Source organism: Taudactylus pleione, unplaced genomic scaffold (assembly GCF_031769625.1).
Source record: "Taudactylus pleione unplaced genomic scaffold, aTauple2 ptg000292l, whole genome shotgun sequence".
Lineage (NCBI taxonomy): Eukaryota > Metazoa > Chordata > Amphibia > Anura > Myobatrachidae > Taudactylus > Taudactylus pleione.
In genome coordinates this window covers 3,595,484-3,618,734 of record NW_028284694.1, presented here as the reverse complement: position 1 = coordinate 3,618,734, position 23,251 = coordinate 3,595,484, and the positions used below count along the sequence as shown (strand labels likewise).

At 45.8% G+C, this 23,251-nt stretch overlaps 1 protein-coding gene across 2 annotated transcripts in view; it reads left to right on the top strand.

Annotated features, from left to right (window-relative positions):
- Window positions 1–20,940, top strand: part of HPSE2 (heparanase 2 (inactive)) — a 349,622-nt gene extending 328,682 nt beyond the window's left edge. For both annotated transcript variants that reach the window (XM_088482773.1, XM_088482772.1), the window contains 3 exons: window positions 2,030–2,175; window positions 4,808–4,954; window positions 20,775–20,940. In XM_088482773.1, the coding sequence (XP_088338899.1) occupies window positions 2,030–2,175; window positions 4,808–4,954; window positions 20,775–20,940 (459 nt within the window). The remainder of the gene's footprint in view (window positions 1–2,029; window positions 2,176–4,807; window positions 4,955–20,774) is intronic.
- The last annotated feature ends 2,311 nt before the right edge of the window (window positions 20,941–23,251 follow it).

Sequence of the window (23,251 nt, the reverse complement as noted above, 5' to 3'; positions counted from 1 at the left end):
AGTGTAGTGTATAGAGGGGTCAGTAATGTAGTGTAGTATATAGAGGGGTCAGTAATGTAGTGTAGTGTATAGAGGGGTCAGTAATGTAGTGTAGGGTATAGAGGGGTCAGTGATGTAGTGTAGGGTATAGAGGGGTCAGTGATGTAGTGTAGGGTATAGGGAGTCAGTAATGTAGTGTAGGGTATAGAGGTGTCATTGATGTAGTGTAGGGTATAGAGGGGTCAGTAATGTAGTGTAGGGTATAGAGGTGTCAGTGATGTAGTGTAGGGTATAGAGGGGTCAGTGATGTAGTGTAGGGTATAGGGGAGTCAGTAATGTAGTGTAGGGTATAGAGGGGTCAGTAATGTAGTGTAATGTATAGAGGGGTCAGTAATGTAGTGTAGGGTATAGAGGGGTCAGTAGTGTAGGGTATAGAGGGGTCAGTAATGTAGTGTAGGGTATAGAGGAGTCAGTAATGTAGTGTAGGGTATAGAGGGGTCAGTGATGTAGTGTAGGGTATAGAGGGGTCAGTAGTGTAGGGTATAGAGGGGTTAGTAATGTAGTGTAGGGTATAGAGGGGTCAGTGATGTAGTGTAGGGTATAGAGGGGTCAGTGATGTAGTGTAGGGTATAGAGGGGGGGACTCGGCTGTGCGGCAGCTAGACCCTACCGCAGGGTCTCGTCGCGAGGCGGATAATTGCGATTTTTGCGATGGTCTCCTGGCCGCTCGCACAAGCTGTGGGTGGGCACCCACAGCTTTGCGAGCGGCCGGAGACAAAAGAAAAAAAAAAAAAAACAATATGCCCACAGATCTAGCGAGCGGCCTGTGGCTGCGAGCGTATCTGAATCAGGGCCTTAGTACACTATTATTGAATTAAGATGCAAAATGCAGGAAAAAGTACACAATCTGAGTAAAAAAAAAGGCAAAGACCAGAGGTACAACCTGCACCACGCCTTGCACCACATATCGTTATGGTTAATCTGAGATATTTTTATTGTGGGGGAAGGGGGGTGCCAAAAGAAATTTTCGCCATGGGCTCCACTTTTTCTAGAAAAATGTGTCAACCATTTGTGTGTCAACCATTTTCGTGCTGATATTTTGGCCCTGTCGACCATTTGTACCCGTTGACCTTCTTTAATGTTGACATTTAGGGCCTGATTCAGACCCACTCGCGAGCGGCTGTCCGCTCGCAAGTGGGTCGATGTTATGGACTGAGCATGCGCACGACGGAGGGAGCTCCGTCGTGCGCATGCGCCAGACGCGACGAGCGAAGGAAAGTCCTTCGCTCGTTGTGTCCGATCAAAGGGGGCGTGCTGTCAATGTTGATTGACAGCACGCCCCCTTTGGTGGGCGTGCCGGGGGCGTGCCTCCCTGACGGGGGCGTTCCCATGGGAACGCCTCCCGTCAGAAGCCGGCCCACTGACATCACTAGTGATGTCAGTGGGAGTGATTTTGTCTCTGATAGAGCCAAAATCACTCCGGAGCTTGCGGTTGAAAACCTCAACCGCAGGCTCCGGCTCGCAAATTTGATGGTCGCGATGGTCTCGACCATCGCGACCATCACAATGCACGCTCGTATAGCCTGTGGGTGGTGACCCACAGCTATACGAGCGTCCAGGAGGACGCTCCATGAAAATGGAGCCCGGCCCTCATTCAGAGCGTGCGCTCTGCTCAGAGCGTACGGCTCTGAATGAGGGCCTTAGTGTGTTGACCTTTTGTCCCTGTTGACCTATTCCTGTCCAACATCTGGTGTCTATCTAGACCTTGTCAGAGTGCACCCAGTGTATGTAATCCCTGCGCCCAGTGTATGTAATCCCTGCTGCCGGGATTCGAGTACCTGTATTTTGACCGTCGGTATCCCGCTTAAAAGTAATGATGCAAATTAGTCAACATTTATGGAATAATTTAGCTAAGGTAAACTTCTTCCTAATAAGAGAGGTGTGGCTCCAAAAAAATACAAAAATATGATTGGTTTCCATGGAAACATGCTAATTACCTGTACAAGAGATCACTGTTGTTTCTGAATTAATTCTATCATTCTTTATTTTAGGATTATTGGTTGTCAATCATTTTTAAGAGGCTTGTGGGACCTAAGGTATTGGCTGTTCATGTAGCTGGTATACAGAGGAAGCCTCGCCCAGGAAAAGTCATACGCGACAAACTGCGCATCTATGCCCATTGTACCAGCCACCACAAGTAAGTAACTTTGAGTAGTTCATTGGCTGCAGGTCACTGCATGCCGCCCCCTTAGGATATATTTACTAGCCGGCCATGGGGCTTCTAGGGTGCCGGTCATTGAGGGGATGCTTGGCTGCCACCCTGCCCACCTGCATGTGGCTTGGGACTGGCACATGCGCTGAGCAGCCCCATTTGATCTCTTGGTTGCACTGCTCAGAGGAGCAGAGGGTGAGGAGATGTCTAATACCGTGCCCCCATCTTATACATTATTTGTTATGGGGCCCAGTGATGGCTACTTGTGCTCCTGTTTACTAGTGCATTCTAAGCCAGGATAATGGACCTGATTTAGAGGTACAAGCTACATTAACGCTGCCCCCTAGTGGCCGATGTTTTTAGTCATGTCCCCGATGGTTACCGCCGAAAGCCGCAGAACGAATTCAGCTGCAGAAAGAGGCAAATTCAGTGGGCGTTTCTGCATGGTAATAGGGGAGTGGCCTGCCAGACGCAGTGTGTCGTGGGCGTTTCGCGGTCAGTGTCTGCGTCTTTTGCCGCGGCTGCTCTGATTTCGCAACCATGTTTAGACGGATAATCTGCTCCGCCATAAGGCTGGCACAATGTTCGATGTTGCAGACGATGTGCGGCCCATAGTGGGTCTTAATGTGCACAGTGGCGGAATAGCGCTGCAGCTAGTGGGCGCCCCAGTACGAATCCCATGAACTGCAGCATTATCATTGCGGCATTGCTGTGGCAATAGATGCAGTTGCGGCTACATTAGCTTTGCATCTCTGATTCATACAGCTTAATATGTACAGGATTTGTATATCAAACTTTATGACAGGGAGATGTGTGCCAGGAATGCTCCGTGCTTGCTTAACGTGTATTGTATGAAGAGAAACATATGTATCGTACAGCCATTCTCTGATTATAAAGCACGACCGTTCTTCAGTATTATATACAAAGTATAACCCTTTCTGGTGGTAAGTATACAAAGCAAATCCTACCCTGGCTGCAGGTATACAAAGCATATGCCCAATTGTACAAATGAATGCCCTATTATGGTCACGGTGGCATAGGCACAAAGCTGTGCTCCAATCTGGTAGCCGCAGCTCACAGACCTTCCCGCAGGGATCTTGCAGACAATAAAGCACCTCTCCTGCTCAGGCTGCTGAGAAACTGAATGCACACTGAGGAAAGCAAATTCTTTTAAGCTGCACTGTCAATCCTGCAGTGAACTCCCACTGGCTTCCAGGGTTCACTGCCAAAGGACCAACTAAGTGCTAACAGCCATTTACAGTCCATGTGGCTCCAGGTTCCTGCATCTGCCAACACTCGCTGTCAGTTAACCCATATCAGTAATGTCCTGGTAGCCTACCAGTGCACCAAGGGCCTGAATCAGACCTGCCCACAAGCGCTATGCGCTCGCAAGCGGGTCGATGGTTGTGCAATGCGCATGTGCGAATGAGTGAGTGAGAGTTTCACTTGCTCCGGGGCTCGCTACAAATGGGGCGGCTGACGATGTTGATCGACAGCTCGCCCCGTTTTGTAGGCGGGGAGGGGGGGTGGCTGGTGAAACGGAGGCGTTCCTGAAGGAAAGCCTGCCGTTTGAGGACGACCCTACTGACATCACCACTGGGGCTTGCGGCAGATGAGACCCTACTACAAGGGTCTCGTCGCAAGCCCGATGGTCGCGACCATCACCTGGCCACTCGCAAAAGCTGTGGGTGGTCACCCACAGCTTAGCGAGCAGCCAGGAGGCCGTTTTTTTAAAAAAAAAGCGGCCGCCCTGATTCAGAGCGAGCGCTCGCTTTTTGCGTGCGGCTCTGAATCAGGGCCCAAGTGCCTACCAGATTCTCAACTTTATCCTTCTAACATCATAGTCTATATATTTCAGCCTAGTGTGCAGGATGCTAGGAGATCATTAATTCAATATATATTGTGTAACATGCTTTATATGTGTGGTAGTGCTGTGTGCTACCGCTGTTTTGCAAGGGTAGGTGCACGGACATAGTTGGTCCTGATTGAGAACCGTATTGCATGCGCGGAAATAAATGCGGATCTTTGCCCGCATCCTGAGTCGCATGCATCAATGTGTCCGCATTGCCCCAGTCCATCCTTTTGTGGAAGCAGCGGTTATCACTCTCAAGATCACTTGCACCCACCCTATACCTGGTGCAAGTGACCCATCCAAAATCAGACAGATCTGACAGTGGCATCTACATGCCCCTGTCACACCTTCAGAACACGTAGCCTGCAGGTGACATCCAGTTACACCTAATCAGCCACAAGTGCAGATGCGGCAGAGGTGTGAATCACCTATAGTTGCACAAAAATGCTTATGCCCGGCCTGGATCTGAGCCTCATGTGAAAAATCTGTCCGCAAAACAGAGTTGCTTGCCCCTCTGAATCTAGCCCATACACCGCAACTAACAATGCTATTAATGGCAGAGCTCACTTGAAACATCAACCAACTACAATATACTGTACATCACTTTCTTGTTTTGGTTTTTATGGTTCTCTCTTAAAACTGAAAGCAGAGGTCCCGGGTCTAACCATACTGTATATGATTGCACCAGAGCAGACACCCCCCTTGTCGTAGGCTCTTCATATTTTCTGTGATACTGATGTCTTTCTTTTTTTTTTTTACATGTAGCCATAATTATGTGCGAGGGTCAATAACACTTTATATCATAAACCTACATCGATTAAGAAAAAAAATCAAGTTGGCCGGAACATTGAGGGATAAAATTGTCCACCAGTATCTCCTCCAGCCACACGGATCAGAGGGAATCCAATCAAAGTGAGTACAATAAGTGGCTGCACGGCTTACATACTCCAGGTGCAGGGTTTACACACTCCAGGTGCAGGGGTTGCATACTCCTGATGCAGGGTTTACACACTCCTGGTGCAGGGTTTACACACTCCTGGTGCAGGGTTTACACACTCCAGGTGCAGGGGTTGCATACTCCTGGTGCAGGGTTTACACACTCCTGGTGCAGGGTTTACACACTCCTGGTGCAGGGTTTACACACTCCAGGTGCAGGGGTTGCATACTCCTGGTGCAGGGTTTACACACTCCTGGTGCAGGGTTTACACACTCCTGGTGCAGGGTTGCACACTCCTGGTGCAGGGCTTACAGACTCCTGGTGCAGGGCTTACACACTCCTGGTGCAGGGTTTACACACTCCTGGTGCAGGGCTTACACACTCCTGGTGCAGGGTTTACACACTCCTGGTGCAGGGCTTACACACTCCTGGTGCAGGGTTTACACACTCCTGGTGCAGGGTTTACACACTCCTGGTGCAGGGCTTACACACTCCTGGTGCAGGGTTTACACACTCCTGGTGCATGGTTTACACACTCCTGGTGCAGGGGTTGCATACTCTGGATGCAGGCAGGGCCGGATTAAGGGGGTGGTGACAGGGGCGGTCATCCCTGGGTCCCCACGCACAGAGGGGCCCCCACTGGCAGCGGTGCAGCCGGTGGCTTCACCCGCCACTAGTGTCCCCCCGCTGGTGTAGTGTAGACCGCGCAGTGAGCGCGGCCACATTACACAGTGACATACACACAGCCGCCGGCAGCAGCTGTGTGTTTGTTACAGCAGCCGATGAGAGTCACACAGACTCTCATTGGCTGCTGCTTCAACGGAGGGAGCTGGCTGGAGCTCACTTATGAGCTCCGTCTTCTGGCTCCCCCCCGGGTGATGATGGGAGTGACGTCATGACGCTGGCGTCTCTCCCATACTGCAGGAAAAGAGGAGTCGGAGCGGACAGCGGCGGTCGCGTCAGGAGCGGGGTTTCAGGTAAGTTGTGTTTTTTTTGTGTGTGTGTGTGTAAGGGGCACTGCTTAGGGGGGGCCGCTTCATGGGGGCACTGGGGGCAATGCATAGGACTACTACTGGCGGCACTGAATAGGGGTGGGCTACTACTGGGGGCAGTGTATAGGGGGGACTACTTCTGGGGGCAATGCATAAGGGGGGACTACTGGGGGCACTATATAAGGGGCACTGCATGGGGGGGACCACTACTGAGTCTGGGGGCACTATATAAGGGGCACTACTGAGGGCACTGCATACAGGGGACGGTGGTATATAGGGGCCCCCACAAGTTTGTTGCCCAGGGGCCCCCACAGACCTTAATCCGGCCCTGGATGCAGAGGATACATACTCTGGATGCAGGGGTTACATACCCTGGATACAGGGATTACATACTCTGGGTGCAGAGGTTAATGTAAATTTTCACCTGCAATTGTAAAAATTAAGTTATTGGGCCATTCATCAAGAAGGTAATGCAGGAGATATCACAGATATCTCCTACTTACCTTCTTCTTGCGGAATGGCCCGCTAGCCCCATACACTAGTATCACAGATATCTCCTACTAACCTTCCTCTGGCAGAATGGCCCGCTGTCCCCATACACTAGTATCACAGATATCTCCTACTTACCTTCCTCTGGCGGAATGGCCCGCTGTCCCCATACACTAGTATCACAGATATCTCCTACTTACCTTCCTCTGGCGGAATGGCCTGCTGTCCCCATACACTAGTATCACAGATATCTCCTTCTTACCTTCCTTTGACGGAACGGCCTGCTGTCCCCATACACTAGTATCACAGATATCTCCTACTAACCTTCCTCTCCCGGAATGGACCGCTGTCCCCATACACTAATATCACAGATATCTCCTACTTAAATTCCTCTGGCAGAATGGCTCACTGTCCCCATACACTAGTATCACAGATATCTCCTACTTACCTTCCTCTGGCAGAATGGCCCGCTGTCCCCATACACTAGAGTAACAGATATCTCCTGCTTACCTTCCTCTGGCGGAATGGCCCGCTGTCCCCATACACTAGTATCACAGATATCTCCTACTTACCTTCCTCTGGCGGAATGGCCCGCTGTCCCCATACACTAGTATCACAGATATCTCCTACTTAACTTCCTTTGACGGAACGGCCTGCTGTCCCCATACACTAGTATCACAGATAGCTCCTACTTACCTTCCTCTGGCAGAATGGCCCACTGTCCCCATACACTAGTATCACAGATAGCTCCTACTTACCTTCCTCTCCCGGAATGGACCGCTGTCCCAATACACTAGTATCACAGACATCTCCTGCTTACCTTCCTTTGATGGAACGGCCTGCTGTCCCCATACACTAGTATCACAGATATCTCCTACTTACCTTCCTCTCCCGGAATGGAACGCTGTCCCCATACACTAGTATCACAGATATCTCCTACTTACCTTCCTCTGGCAGAATGGCCCACTGTCCCCATACACTAGTATCACAGATATCTCCTACTTACCTTCCTCTGGCAGAATGGCCCGCTGTCCCCATACACTAGTATCACAGATATCTCCTACTTACCTTCCTCTGGCGGAATGGCCTGCTGTCCCCATACACTAGTATCACAGATGTCTCCTTCTTACCTTCCTTTGACGGAACGGCCTGCTGTCCCCATACACTAGTATCACAGATATCTCCTACTAACCTTCCTCTCCCGGAATGGACCGCTGTCCCCATACACTAGTATCACAGATATCTCCTACTTAAATTCCTCTGGCAGAATGGCTCACTGTCCCCATACACTAGTATCACAGATATCTCCTACTTACCTTCCTCTGGCAGAATGGCCCGCTGTCCCCATACACTAGAGTAACAGATATCTCCTGCTTACCTTCCTCTGGCGGAATGGCCCGCTGTCCCCATACACTAGTATCACAGATATCTCCTACTTACCTTCCTCTGGCGGAATGGCCCGCTGTCCCCATACACTAGTATCACAGATATCTCCTACTTAACTTCCTTTGACGGAACGGCCTGCTGTCCCCATACACTAGTATCACAGATAGCTCCTACTTACCTTCCTCTGGCAGAATGGCCCACTGTCCCCATACACTAGTATCACAGATAGCTCCTACTTACCTTCCTCTCCCGGAATGGACCACTGTCCCCATACACTAGTATCACAGACATCTCCTGCTTACCTTCCTTTGATGGAACGGCCTGCTGTCCCCATACACTAGTATCACAGATATCTCCTACTTACCTTCCTCTCCCGGAATGGACCGCTGTCCCCATACACTAGTATCACAGATATCTCCTACTTACCTTCCTCTGGCAGAATGGCCCACTGTCCCCATACACTAGTATCACAGATATCTCCTACTTACCTTCCTCTGGCAGAATGGCCCGCTGTCCCCATACACTAGTATCACAGATATCTCCTACTTACCTTCCTCTGGCAGAATGGCCCACTGTCCCCATACACTAGTACCACAGATATCTCCTACTTAACCTCCCTCTGGCAGAATGGCCCGCTGTCCCCATACACTAGTATCACAGATGTCTCCTGCTTACCTTCCTCTGGCGGAATGGCCCGCTGTCCCCATACACTAGTATCACAGATATCTCCTGCTTACCTTCCTCTGGCGGAATGGCCCGCTGTCCCCATACACTAGTATCACATATATCTCCTACTTACCTTCCTCTGGCGGAATGGCCCGCTGTCCCCATACACTAGTATCACAGATATCTCCTACTTACCTTCCTCTGGCGGAATGGCCCACTGTCCCCATACACTAATATCACAGATATCTTCTACTTACCTTCCTCTTGCGGAATGGCCCGCTGTCCCCATACACTAGTATCACAGATATCTCCTACTTACCTTCCTCTGGCGGAATGGCCCACTGTCCCCATACACATACACTAGTATCACAGATATCTCCTGCTTACCTTCCTCTTGCGGAATGGCCCGCTGTCCCCATACATCGGTCGTACCATCGGCCACGATCCTGGATTGCGTAGTGTGTACCCAACTTTACGCTTACTCAGATGGACCACGGCTGTGATGGTCGTGACTGTGATCCGATGGGCCGCGGCTAAGGATTGTGCCGGTGATCCGATGCTGCGTCTTCCGGAATGCTGGGTGGAGGCGTCTTTTGCCCTTAGGCCTCTCCTGCGGCGTTAGCATATTAGCTGTACGGTATTGCACAGCCGCTGCGTACAAAGACTATGAATCCGGCCCAATGTGCGTAAGACGTATGAAGCTACAGCTACACTGCCTAGACAAGGCCGCCCTCGCACTCGGTTGTGGGATAAGCAGGGCCCTTATGAAACACACACTAGTCCCGTGAATGAGCTACAGAAGTCAGTGCTGTGATGGAAGGTAATGTACGTGGGCACAGATTCCGGATGCTGAAGTGTGGAAAGACAGGGGCTGAATACTTTCTCATGGCACTGTATGTGTCTTTATGACAGGTCTCAAGTACACAAGATAACTCTCGTAACACTTCACCCACTCAGCGTACACGTTACCTATAGATAAACCTGGTGCAGATGAAAAATGCAGACCTCCCAGATATAGGACTGTGTACTTAAGAGCTTCCTTGGATTTATGATGCCAGTAAACTGGCTGCTTAGTAGAATGTAAACAAGTGCGCCCCAGTCTCTGGGTCTGTTTTCCAGCAATGCATAGCAGGAGACCAGTAACACAGCGCTGTCCCAAGCTAGACTCATGTAGTAAAAGCCAACTTCATATGGATCCACTCTCTTCCCGACATTTTAATACAAGGCTAAACAGTTAATGCAGAAATGGTGTTATTTGCTTACGTATGCTGGGTGTATATAGAAAGCCATCATTACAGCTAAGCTGGGCTGTGTGTGTACCATTTGATAGTTGCATACAGAGAAACCAGTCTTTCTATGTATCATAGTGGGGAGAAAGAAAATAGGACTCTCAGCAGTTGCAGGCAGAATGTTGGTATCACCTCTTACGATGCGGCACCAGTAGATACCTCGTGGCACAGCACACACACTCCCTGCTCCTTACCCAGAGTAAGAATCCGCCAGCTGCCGCCATCCATGCCAGCAGGAGGTGCTCAGTCTGAGGGTTTTGTAGTGCCAAAAGTCTGAATGAGTGAGATTATATCACTTGCCCATTGTTTAAGGCACCCTGCTCCCCTAAGCAACCACCTATGTTTGCCTACACCTAGCACTGGTCCTGTTCTGGTACAATCTGTCTCTGTTGCTTGTTTGCAGTACATAATTACAACAGCATTAGACCCGTGTTCAAAATCCCTGGTCAGACCAGGAGTATTGGTCTGAAAGGGGTTTTATTGTATTCTTTGGAGTGTCATTGTTTTCCTACATGGAATTCCTGTAGTATCTGAATTCTAATTCATAGCACCATCACTCAGGGGGGTCATTTACAAAGGAAAAATATTGCAGTTTAGTGTAAAACATTTGTTCTCCCCTGATGATACATCATACTGCTGCTTCTCTCCCGCGCCTGATACGCAGCTAGGACAGGAGCCAGTCCCAAGTATTTAAGCTGCATTGTTTCATATTAAAGACTAATTTATGGCTCTGTTTACATTTTAGCATGTTGCTATATCTGTGACGTCAGCCTCATCTGGTTACAGCCTTCCTAATATTACAGTGTATAATGTAGTACTGCCTTTTCTGAAAACCAAAATACAGATTATAAACCCATACATACATCCTATAATAAATCATCCGGTGCTTTTTACCATTAGGTTAATTATAAAGTCTATGCCCATCTATCCTCTCGCGCATGCCGTATACATATAGAACCTGCAAAAACCACAATATCTATGTATGTCTCCTATATATACACAGTGCAGTGATTTATTTTTTATTTATTTTTTTTTGGGGGGGGGGACATTTTTTAATTCCTATGACTAGTTACAGAGTCTAGACGAGATCAGTGAATACATTTCATATACAGTATGTAACTTTAGATGAGTGCCGCCACCTTTTCTTTTATAGTATTGGCACTAGTACAATGTAATAATTAATATAATATACCTATTGACTTTATGATGGTTTCACTATATTGTTTTCCACCAAATGTACTCAAAAGAATCTATCACATGTTCCTGCCCCCCTTTCTTTAAAGCAACAATTGACGTGACCTGTCCCGTCTCTGTCATGCGCGGTACCCCTACCACAACCTCAAATGCTCCCACTGCAGCAACAGAGGACAATAAAGATTAGGAGAGGGGAGAACCATGAAGTGCCGGGCCTGGAACAGAGTTAGTATAGTGGGGACAAGGTGGGGTGGGTCTGCTTTTAAAACTGTATCCCTTTACCCATTATAGTCACCTTACTGCATTTAGGGACACACGGTCATACAACCAGATGCACACAGAGAGATGTTTGTGCATTCTCAAAATAAATCTCAATCAGCATTTCCTAGGGTTTGATGCTTACTTTGTCCCTATTGTATATCTGGACGTAGCCTGGTACTTTGCTAGTAGCTGTGTTCTTTAATAAGTTACAAGAGTGTTTTAAATGTAGCCAGTTGTAAAATTGTGCAGCGTTTCTCAAAGCCTCAGCTTTTAAAGTTCTAAATTCTACCCATGACCCTCTTAAAAGAGAGAGAGGAGAAAACAGACATCACTCCAGGAATATAATTGTGCAGTGTTTAGTGTGTCAGTCCTGGCTTAGATTAATGTTCTGAGATTTAGTTCTTCATCCAGACCTCTGGATACAAAACCAAACATTCTACTCTTCTGTAAAGATTGGTAGAAAATTGAGATTCCAACATTTCCAAACAAATGTTCCTAATCTTAAAGAGGTTTGGACATGTTTGGATTTTGTGTTAAACACTTTGGCCAGCTATGGTAATATGATCTTTTTATTGTACAAAACAGTTATACATAGCTCCCAAAATGTCTTAAGAAAGAGACATAAGAGACCACAAAGATACGGGTTGGACTATAATAAGTAAACAGCGCAGACAACCAATTTGTGGCCAAAATAATTTGCCAACATCTAATGAATTCATTGCACCACATACCATCGTAACATGCATTTGTTTCACTGCTACAAATGCCCACATCGGGATTTATTTTCCTGACCCGTCAGCAGGTTTATTAAGAATCTTTACTGTGAAATGACTTGTAGATAATTTCTTTGTCTTGTGAATTACCCAAGGTACAATTTCTGCCTGGTAATTTCTGCCTGGTAATTGAGAAAAGCAAAAGTAGCCCCCATAGGTATCTATAGGGGCTGCTAAAATGCCAAACATATGCTTCGCAGTACGGAGCTTGGCCCCAGTAGCTAACTCCAGGCCCATAACTAGCTATGGGTGACCGATGCCACTACACAGAGCACAGAGGCTCTGTGGACAGCACCATCACCCCCTGGCCCTTACTGCTGGCTAGCAGGGTGCCAGGAATGGTGCCCTGCAGCCAGGATTGCTGCTGCTGCACCCGCTAAGTATCCTGTGGATGCTCCAGACGGGCACCCTGCACAGTATATGCAGCCGATCCTCAGGACGTCCGGTCAGCGATGAACTTTTCCGGGAATGCCAGTCATGCCCTCTCTGTGCGACATAATGAAATTGCGCGCTCAGGGAGTGAGGCAGACACAACGCCATCTTCTTGTAACCTATGGGCTACATTTTCGCAAAAGTTTACAGGATACGACTAGTTCAGTTTACTTCTAACACATCACAGCATGTGATTAATGTTACATTAAAGCGAATCTTTATTCCTTATTGCAGGGATAAGCGGTGATAAGAAATTATGATTACTAGGACCAACACCCTATAATTAATGATATGCCCCAAAGGCCCATTTAATATCAACAGGTGATAGAACACCTCCTATTGTCTTCATTTATCAATAGGACTTACTGCCTCACCATCTTCAGGGTTATGCAGCTATATGCTTGCGCAATGAAACTCTAATGCTGGCCATACACCTGCACGATTTCGGGCCGATTGCCCGATTTTCGGCGAGCCTTACGATGAATCGTACACCATACACCCGCAGCTCCTAAAATGGATCGTATGATCTGATGTGCCGCCCATATGGTCCATCGTATCGTCTGCAGATCGTACCTTTATTTTGTGCATGCGATGCATCGTGCGTCCATTCATGTCATTTCAATGACTTTTCCCTGATGAGCGCGTGACACACGATCGATCGTACGACAGATCGCGTGCAATGAAAAACAACAAATCGTGCCCCTGGGACTGCCAGGGAGCTGCGGGGAATTGTATGTGAATCTTATCTATTAAGCTGGTCATGCAGGTGTATGGCCAGCATTAGCCAGGCTTTGGTTGTCTGTCCTGCTTAGTGGAAAAAAAAGGTTTAAAAATAGAAAAAGTTACTTCTGATTTATTATAATTATTATTATTAATATTATTGTTACATTATTATTATTATTTTATTATTAATATATTATTATTATTACTTTACAGTTGCTTATATACAGTAGCACCAGCATATTCCATTGCACTTTACAATTGAGAACAAATAGTAATAAAACAAAACTGGATAATGACAGACAGACATAGAGGTAACGCTAAAAGATGTGGGGCAGACTCAATCCAAGGCGCTCAAACTAATCTAAATAGATCCATACACGTACACAATTATACATCAGAAGATGGAATACATCCCTTGTGACAGACGTGAACAATCATTTGTAGTCCTCTTATTAATACCATCCAGACTTCTTGAGGTCCTTTGATTCTTTTACTCATGGATGTATGTGGAAACAACAAATAAACAGAAAAAAACAATGTGTAGTATGTTTCATTCACTCACTCTTTATATCTGCGATGTAATACACACAAGGGTTTCTTTACTTATTTATTTATTTATTTATTAACAGTTTCTTATATAACGCAGCATATTCCGTTGCACTTTAAACTCGCCTTTAAAACACGGTGCTAGACGTACCCTAACACACATAGTAGAGGTAAGTAGCTGGCCATACACCAGACCAACTTTCCGCCAACCATCCAACTAGTTGGTAGTTTGGAATGAAAATCCGGTAATGTATGGGAGCAAATGACAATCAGCAATTTGCTCCCAAACACCGGAAAACGGATGAAAGCTTTTGTTCAGACAAGTTTTTTAAATCAAAAAGATTTAACCAACTTGCCCGAACGACCTTTTTCGTGTTTTCTGGTGAATTACCCGATTTTCATTCCAACCAACCAACTAGTTGGATGGATGGAGGAAAGTTGGCCTGGTGTATGGCCAACTTAAAAGACTCCTGTAAAGTTACTGTATCTTTAACTTCACATCCGCAACCATTCACATACGTCCTCTGTGGAAAATGTGCATACTCCAACTCACAGCGTCAGGGGGGATGGAACTCCTATCAAGGTTTCTTTTCAATGTTCACCTGGACCGAGTTCCTTTAAAAATATGCCCATGTACTGTAATTATTCACAGCAACCAGTAATACAAATTAAAAAAATATTTAATAAAACACTCAGATAAAGATAAAAAAAAGCATGCCGTAGTCCATATTCATATGCAAAAAAAAAAAAAAATTATTTTAAATTATTTTAAAAGAGAGTCTACATATACATGAAATTAGATAAATAAAAAAAAAAAACATTGTAGATGAAAAAATTCCATGAAAGCTATTGACACTCTTTGTATCAACATGTTTCCTTGTATCAACATGTTTCAGTCCAGAGACCTACAGTACCAGCAGTGTGAAGCTGGCCACACACATGGCGATCTGCACACAATCAGCCGATGTGTACTATTTCCCTTGAAACTCTCCCCGGCAGCTCTGCACATGATTTGGTGTCCAATCTTCATACAATCTCTCCTGCATCCAGACTTTCACATTGCATCGCCTCCTAGATTGTCAGATCTGCCCTACTGCACGGCAAATCTGACTATGCGATGTACGACCAGCGATTTAAACGATCTGCCGTTCCAATGTGTCAGAATCGGCCAGATTGAGTAAAATATCGCTATGTGTGTGGCCAGCTTTATAAGCTTGATATTTATAGGACAAACTCCCAATCAGATCTAACAGGAAGTTGTCATTGATACTTACACAATTTAGAGTTGAGTGGCACTATTTGAGATGTAGTTTCAGATCCCTTCAACAAACAATGATCTCCCACAGAAAATCAGTGACATCTAGAAAGTCTAAACCTTATTTCATGGCCCTGTTAACAAGCTTACAATCTATGGATCCATAATAATTACTATTAAAGGTTATTATTCCTTAATACACACACTTTCCTAATGCATACTAGTGATGACATCAAATCTTACTGTGTATACAGATATTATTTACAGGAGTTGACACTTATTAGGGGTCCATTCATTATGTTATTTATCGGGGGTCTGACTCGGCAGTGCTAATGCGCCTGCGTGAGCCCAGGCGTCCGGCGGAAGGAGCTAGACAGGAGCTCTTCACAACCCAGGACTCCTTTCCATAGGAAAAGAGCTGGTGTACGGGAGCAAACACCATCTGAAGATGGCGAATGCTCCCACAGTCAGTATTTTCGGAGCTTGATTAATTTAGGTCCCTATACTAGTGTATGGGAACTGCAAGACAGATCACAGATTAAAGGTAAGCAGGAGATATCAGTACCTTTATAATGCCTAGTTCATTTTCATCTGCTTTGGTAGAAATTTAAGTGATGATTAGTGCACATAACTTCTTTATTATAAAATATATTGTATTGCAGTTGCTATTTATTATTCACAGCTTAAGATAGCTAAAAACTCATATGTGAATGTTAAAGTCAGATCATTTAAACATAGGCTGAAATGACTGCATAAGAACTGAGGGTGATATGTAAAATATAGGTCATATAATATGTAATTATTTTGGTTCCTTCAAATTGCAAGGGCTCCCTCTAGTGCTAACAATCAGTACTTATAGAGCTGTATGAAAATTAAGCACTATTCATTTAAATTAAGTGCAAGGCAATAAATATAAATTACTGTATATTTGCATATTTTATTTATCCTCTGTAACGGACGTTTCTCATTTTCTCAAGCCAAAGGGATAAGCGGTAAGGACCCAAGTTTAGAAGTAACATGAAATAAATTAGCATTATTTATGATGAAGTTGCACAATAAGCACTAATAACTTGGCATTGTACAGAGGAAAATGCATAGAATATTGCATAGAGGGAGGACCACTTTTCCAGGCTAATTCTATAATCTACCACCTATCTGGATTGCTCCATTTTACACAAGTGTCCCCCATGCATGGTGAATATTATAGTTACTGATTATTTCATTCTGTTACAATGTGCTTTATAGCCTCATAGATCCATTTTATGTGCTGTGTGCTGTTGAGACGCATGTGGAAGACATAAAGAATAGATTACTGTAATCCCTATGGCCCACAGTCACAGGTGTCTTCACAGTGCGGTGTCTAACGCTGCTTCTCTGTGACCGCAGGCTGCAATGTGCCGTGCACAGCTTATTACCATGGTAACAGTTGTTGCTGTGGAAGGTCAGTTATCTGTCAGAAAACAGCAACAGAGTATCTTATACTGTAAACAATATAAAGAGATGTGACGCAGCGCTCCCAAATTAGGGAAAAGTCTGTACCAGTCCAGCGAGTCTCTGATATAATTTGTTCTGTATACCAGTTCAGCAAATCCTTGGTAGATAATAATTCCAGATCCAAATATGCTTTAGGACCCAACAATATTCCACAGCAGTACTTCATTCACTTTGATATACTTGTGTCGATGGACCACAAAGAAATCATAAATACTGTATATACTTCTAGTATAGTAGTATAGTAAAACTGCACAACTTATTTCATGTTAAAAATAATGTTAAAATATACTCCCATTTCATATAGTGATCATAAAAAATGATAAAAATGGCTGCGTGCCAACTTGGGCCGTAACCAAGGCACTAAGACGAAATGTAAGCAAGAGTCCCAGGGCAAATCACCACCACGTTGTAGATGGTCCACCAAAGAGGTCCCAAGAAAGGATAGCAGCTTCTGTATTCCTGTACTCTACCAACGCGTTTAAACTCTGAAAAGCCTTGATAAAGACTTAAGAGTTGAAACACGTCAATCGAGTACTGGAGCTGCTATCCATTCTAGGGACCTCTGAAGGTGGACCTGGAATTGTTATCTATCAAGGGTTTGCTGAACTGGTATACAGAACATATATCAGAGACTCGCTGGACTGGTACAGACTTTTTCCTAATTTGGGAGCACTCCTTCACATCTCCTTATATTATTTGCATACTTATTGGGTTGGTGGTAACCTTTTTGTGAAATAGCTGCATCCTGAGCTATGCACATAAGGTGTACTTTGTTCTTTCACATTGCCCTTTTATCTTATACTATAGTTATCAACAGGCGATTTCAGGCAGAATTTCTACTTTAGGTCTTAGGAATTATTCTAGTGTCTTGTGTTACCCAGTATAATGATTTTAATTTGGTAATATCATTTTTGCAAAGAGTTTCCCATTAATGACTAATTGCAAAAGTTCACAAGAAATGAAACATGCCCAAAACATAATTAGAATACTTAAGGCCCAGATTTATCAACGAGTGATATTCTTGTTATCACTCGTTTCTAATCTTAAATGGTGCGCCAACCAATCAGCTCCTGTCATATTTCTCATTGATAAATCTGGGCCTTACTGTATAAAGATGAATGTGATTTTCGGATACAACCAAGTGCATTCTGTTTAATGAGCTCCTGTGTTGTTGGTTGCTGGTTGTTGTTTATTTTCGACAATTATTTATATAGTGTTTTACGATTGGGAGAACACAGTAATAAAACAGGACTGTGTGCAAACACACAGAGAAAGCAGTAAGAGGGCCCTGCTCGAAAGCTTGCAGTCTACAGCGAAATAGGACTAGGGTGAGAACGGGATGCAGTCAGTATACCGATGGGTGCTATCCCGCTCGCCGAAATCCCAACACTTACATCCCGACATGGGACTAAAGATAGGCGTCGAAATGCCAACACCTTTCATTATCCCCACTACGGAATCCCGACACCTGGCATACCGAACGAAGGTTTGCTGGGTGTCTTAGCGTCTAGCAGCGGGGGGGGGGAGAGGGGGGGGAGGGGTAGGGTAGGGGAAGGGGGGGTTAGGCTTAGGCACCACTAGGGGCGGTTAGGGCTAGGCACCTCCCTGGGGAGGGTTAGGCTTAGGATGCGGAGAGGGGGGAGGTTAGGTTTAGGCACTAACTTGGGGAGGTTAGGGTTAGGCACTAATGGGGTATGGCTAGGGGGGAGAGGGGAGGGTTAGGGTACTTACCTTGACCTGTTGGGATTTTGACCCACCGGGCTGCAGCTGTTGGTATTTTATCCGGCGGCTAAACACCCGCCGGCATTACATACAGATTCCGGTGAGGACAGTGCAAACTAATGTGTACAAGTGTTACAGAATATTGAAACAAGTTAATAAACCAAAATTGCTAGACCTGTGTGGGAGTAGTGGTAAATCTAATTTATTATATACTACAAAGCAGTGTAGCAATACAGAGATTAATAAAAGTATACAAAACACATATAAAATAGTCATACACTCAATACATAACAACATATAAAACCGTGAATGGTGATACATGAGTGCATAATATCATCTGCAATGGGCTACTAGGCTATGGTAGAAATTCAAATGGGAAGTAAATGCAGAAGGTCCCGCTGAGAGGAAGACGTAGTTTTTACCAGTTCCATGGAGAGTAATCGTCCGGGCAGTCTCTGATATAATGCAGGTCAGTGACCACACTGTGACTCCGGATGTGGTGACCTTTGTTGCTGCAGCTCTGTGCAGTTCAGTTCTGGATGGTATGAAGATATGGCAGCGGATCCCTTGCCAGTTATAAGGACTGGAGGCACTAGATAACCAATTTAAATGGTTGATGAAATACATTTTCTTTAGTGATAGATGTGAAGGAATGTAGATTCTTGTGTGCTTCCCAGAGCAAGGTCCAGGGAGATACAGATTTCTGGAGGTAGCCCAACTGTAGGTAGTAAGCGCCAAATGTGTTTCACTGATTGAATCAGCTTCAATTCTGAGCAGCTGTTCCTTCACCGAAGCAATACTGAATCATTCCAGTAATTTGGTGTCCGCCAGATATGGTGGGGAGTTGTATACACAAGTAATGTGATTATGCCGCTAAAACGCAAGGCAATGATGTTTTCATAGAGAGATTTGTTAGGAATGTGTATCCGGCTGAATATTGGAGGCTGGTATACAGAGGGGGAACTGTATAATGTATGTAGAAAGAAGCAAACCTGCTCATGTATACGCCGGTGTAGGAAAGCACTGAAGGTGAGTCTCAGGAAACCAACTAACCCAGAAGGGATCACTCAGCTGGTGCCGGCAGGGCATGAGCAATAGCTCTCATATATAGCCCGCAGCAGGTCGGCCGCGATGCCGCCGGGCTCAATCCCAACAGGGGAAGCCCGACAAAGGACTTAAGATAGGCGTGAAAATACCGACGCCTACCTTAATCCCGATGCCAGAACATAGAAGGACAACAGCCCGAACGAGGTAAGTCGGAATGGGTATGAAGTCCCAGCGACTGAATAGCCGCCGGTTCATATCTCAACACCGGAAGACAGACGGATCTAGATACCGACAAGGGAGGTAATTGCCCTAACCCTACCCCTCTATTCCCCTAACCCTCCCTTAGTGGTGCCTAAGCCTAACCTCCCCCCGGTGGTGCCTAACCCTAAATCCCCCGGTGGTGCCTAGCCCCCCCTTCCCGCACCCTAAACCTAACCCTCCCGGGGGAAGGTGCCTAACCCTACCCCCAGTAGTGCCAAACCCTAACCCCTCCTCCCCCTAGCCTAACCCTCCCTGGAGGTGCCTAACCCTAAGTCCTCCCGGGGGTGCCTAAACCTAACCCTCCCCCCCTGCCGCTAACAACTAAAAAGCCCCACTTACCTTCGGTCTGGATGCTGGAACGTCAGGATTTCGGCGTGGGGCTAAAGATAGGCATCAGGATTTAGACGCCTATCTTTAGTCCCAGGTCAGGATTCCACTGTCGGGATTCCGGCGGCCAGCATCTCTGCCAACGGTAAGATAACCGCATACCTATAAGTCCGGGGCACTATTAGTGTTAGCCGCAAGGGGGGGGGGTAAGGTTTAGGTAGCATAGCGGGGTTAGCGTTAGGTCTTTTTTGGGGAGGGGCATTATGGATAGGCACCCCTAGGGGAAAAGGTTAGGGTTAGGCACCACTGCTGGGGTTAGGGTTAGGCACTAAGGGGGAAGGGTTAGGCACGAAGGGGGGAGACTTAGGTTTAGGCACCAATGGGGAGGGTTAGGGTGCGGGGTGGGGAGGGTTAGGGTTAGGCTACAAGACGGGAGGGTTAGGGGGGGAAGGGCGAAGGGTAAGCATACTTACCCAACCCCTGTTGGGATACAAACCATTGGGATGCCGCTGTCTGTATTTTGACAGGAGGCATCCCGACAGCTGGCATTACATACCCATTCCGCCCCATAATATGGGAATTTAAACAACAGCTGCATATGTTAGAGACTGTTACTCTTGTGACGGTAAGTACATTTTTCAGTTCTATTTTATACATTGTTTCCAATGTTCTAGTGATATGTCTATTAGGAAAAATCAACTAGATAAAACAGATAATACAGTTGTAGAATTGTGCCTGACTTGGAATGATTTTTGTAAATGTTTCTCTATGAATATATAGGATTTGTCTTATCCTGTATAAAAGTATTTGGTCAGAAGTTCTATACCTTTAGATTATCAGTGACCTTCTCCCTGACCAGTTATCTTTATCCTTTACACTATGGAGTATTATGTCCTATATAATGTTAATATATTCATGGATTTACATTTTCTTCCCAGGTCCGTGCAGCTTAATGGACAGCAGCTGGCGATGGTTGATGATGGAACTCTTCCAGATCTTAAGGCCAGGCCACTACGACCTGGCCGCACACTTGTCATCCCTCCACTAAGCGTAGGCTTCTATGTGGTAAAGAATGTAAATGCCGTGGCTTGCAGATACCGGTAGTTATATTCATGAAATAACTTTTCTATGTACAACTGCTACAACCAAAGGCGAGATTCACCAAGTGGCCAAAAGCCTGAACTTCCAAGATTTCATTCTACAGTACTGCGGCCCAGCCAATGTCTCCAAGGCAGATTGTGTGCAACCTGCAACTGTATAACCTGTGGCTAGAGATTAGCCAGAGGTCCATGTTTTTCTTGAGTAGGGGACATACAATAATTACAGGATTGTCACCCTTTTAGTAAGTTCAGTTTTTAAAGGTCATAACTGATACATTTTTCCTTAAGAATTTTAAATACCCCATCCAATCCATACATTTCATACTTACCGACATTCTAGCCAGGTCGGTGCAGCAGGGAGGGTGGGGGCAGCTGAAGTGGGTGGAGCAGGGGCATGCCAGCGCGATCACATCATCGCTGCCCCGCTCCCCGCTTTATAATGTCAATATTACAAAGCAGGGGGCGGGGCTATGATGAAGCGATTCAGCACGAATCGCATCATTGCCCCCCGAACCGACAATCCGGGGGACTTGCCTACTCTTGCAGGGTGCTGGGAGCGGCACCCGATTATCGGGAGGATCCCGACAGTCCCTGGAGAGTAGGCAAGTATGATACCATTTCTTCATCTTCTATGGTCATATTCTATGAACCAGCTCACAAATATTCTCAGACACTTGTTGTAGATGAATGTGCTCTATGTATTGCTACTAGATGTTGTCCCCAGTGCTGCCTGGGTGTATTTTTTGTCCCCAGTGCTGCCTGGATGTATTTTTTGTCCCCAGTGCTGCCTGGGTGTATTTTTTGTCCCCAGTGCTGCCTGGATGTATTTTTTGTCCCCAGTGCTGCCTGGGTGTATTTTGTGTCCCCAGTGCTGCCTGGGTGTATTTTTTTGTCCCCAGTGCTGCTTGGATGTATTTTTTGTCCCCAGTGCTGCCTGGATGTATGTTTTGTCCCCAGTGCTGCCTGGATGTATGTTTTGTCCCCAGTGCTGCCTGGATGTATTTTTTGTCCCCAGTGCTGCCTGGGTGTATTTTTTTCTCTTTCCTCCTCTACCTTCCTATCTTCAGCCTATCCCCCTCATTTCTCCTCCTCTCTCTCCCCCTCTTTCCACAGTATTTCTCTTGATTTTATTGTATACATTATCGTTAGGATTACCTTTTTATGTTCATCTTTATTATTGTACAGTTTAGGATTTTTTCCTTTACCAAGTCTTTTCTCTTTGTGTATGTAGCCTACACCCTGTGTGCCTTTCTTTTTCCTTGCGCGTTAAACAGCCCTTCTATTTGCGCCATGCCATGGCGTATCTCGGTAGCACTGAGCGTCTTTTCTTACGACTTTTTACCTTCCAATGCATTTTATTCAAACGGCGATGTGAATAGGAAACACAGTGTTAGTGTCACAGCCGCTGACACTGTAACGTAGCATGTAACATGCAGATACTGTACACCCGCAGTCACACACAGAATATAGGCATGCCGCATATCATTTTTATCAGCAGAAGCTGCTTGTGTATTCTATTTGCCTCATTTTGCGAATAAGATAGATTGGAAGGTAAAAGGTCACTAGAAAAGACTATGTGCTTAACGAGTCACAGGGAACTCACGCGTAATGTGTAGCGCGATTTGTAGAGCAGGGCGGAGAGATGTATGTGGCCACACCTGTATACTGTTATATATTCTGCGGATGTGGATAATGCTGTGCTGTTGTAATTGGGTGATATGCAGGAGTGTCAGTGTTGTCATCATGAGTTGGTGTGTGATGAGTAAGTATGGGAAATAGCAGAGATGTGTGGAGACTGTAGATGTGTGTTATGCTGGAGCTCTCTGGAAGTGACATCACGGACACTGGTGGGAATTGTCAGAGTTTAGACTGTCATCACATGCCAACATGATGACATAATTTTTTATCACTCTTTAGCTTTATATATATATATATATTATATATATATATATAAAGTACTTTAGATATGTGTTATAGATAAGTTATCCATAGATGGTTTATGGCCAATGTCGAATACCTTCACCATCGATGGCAGAAAGCCAATGATTATCTACCATCGATGGAGGAGTGGGAGACGATTTTTTTTTTATGGACGGGACGGAGCTTAGCTCCACCCCCAGCTAAGCCCCACCCCTGATTTTGATTGAAAGGCGGCCTGCCGTTCCCCACCGCAGAGTTTCATCGAGGGGTGCAATCGATGTTAACCAACGATGGATCCATCGAAGGACACCACTTTGATGGCCATCCCTAATACATAGAAACTGGGATCTCACAAAATCATATCATGAATAAAACATTCAATAACAAGACTTTCA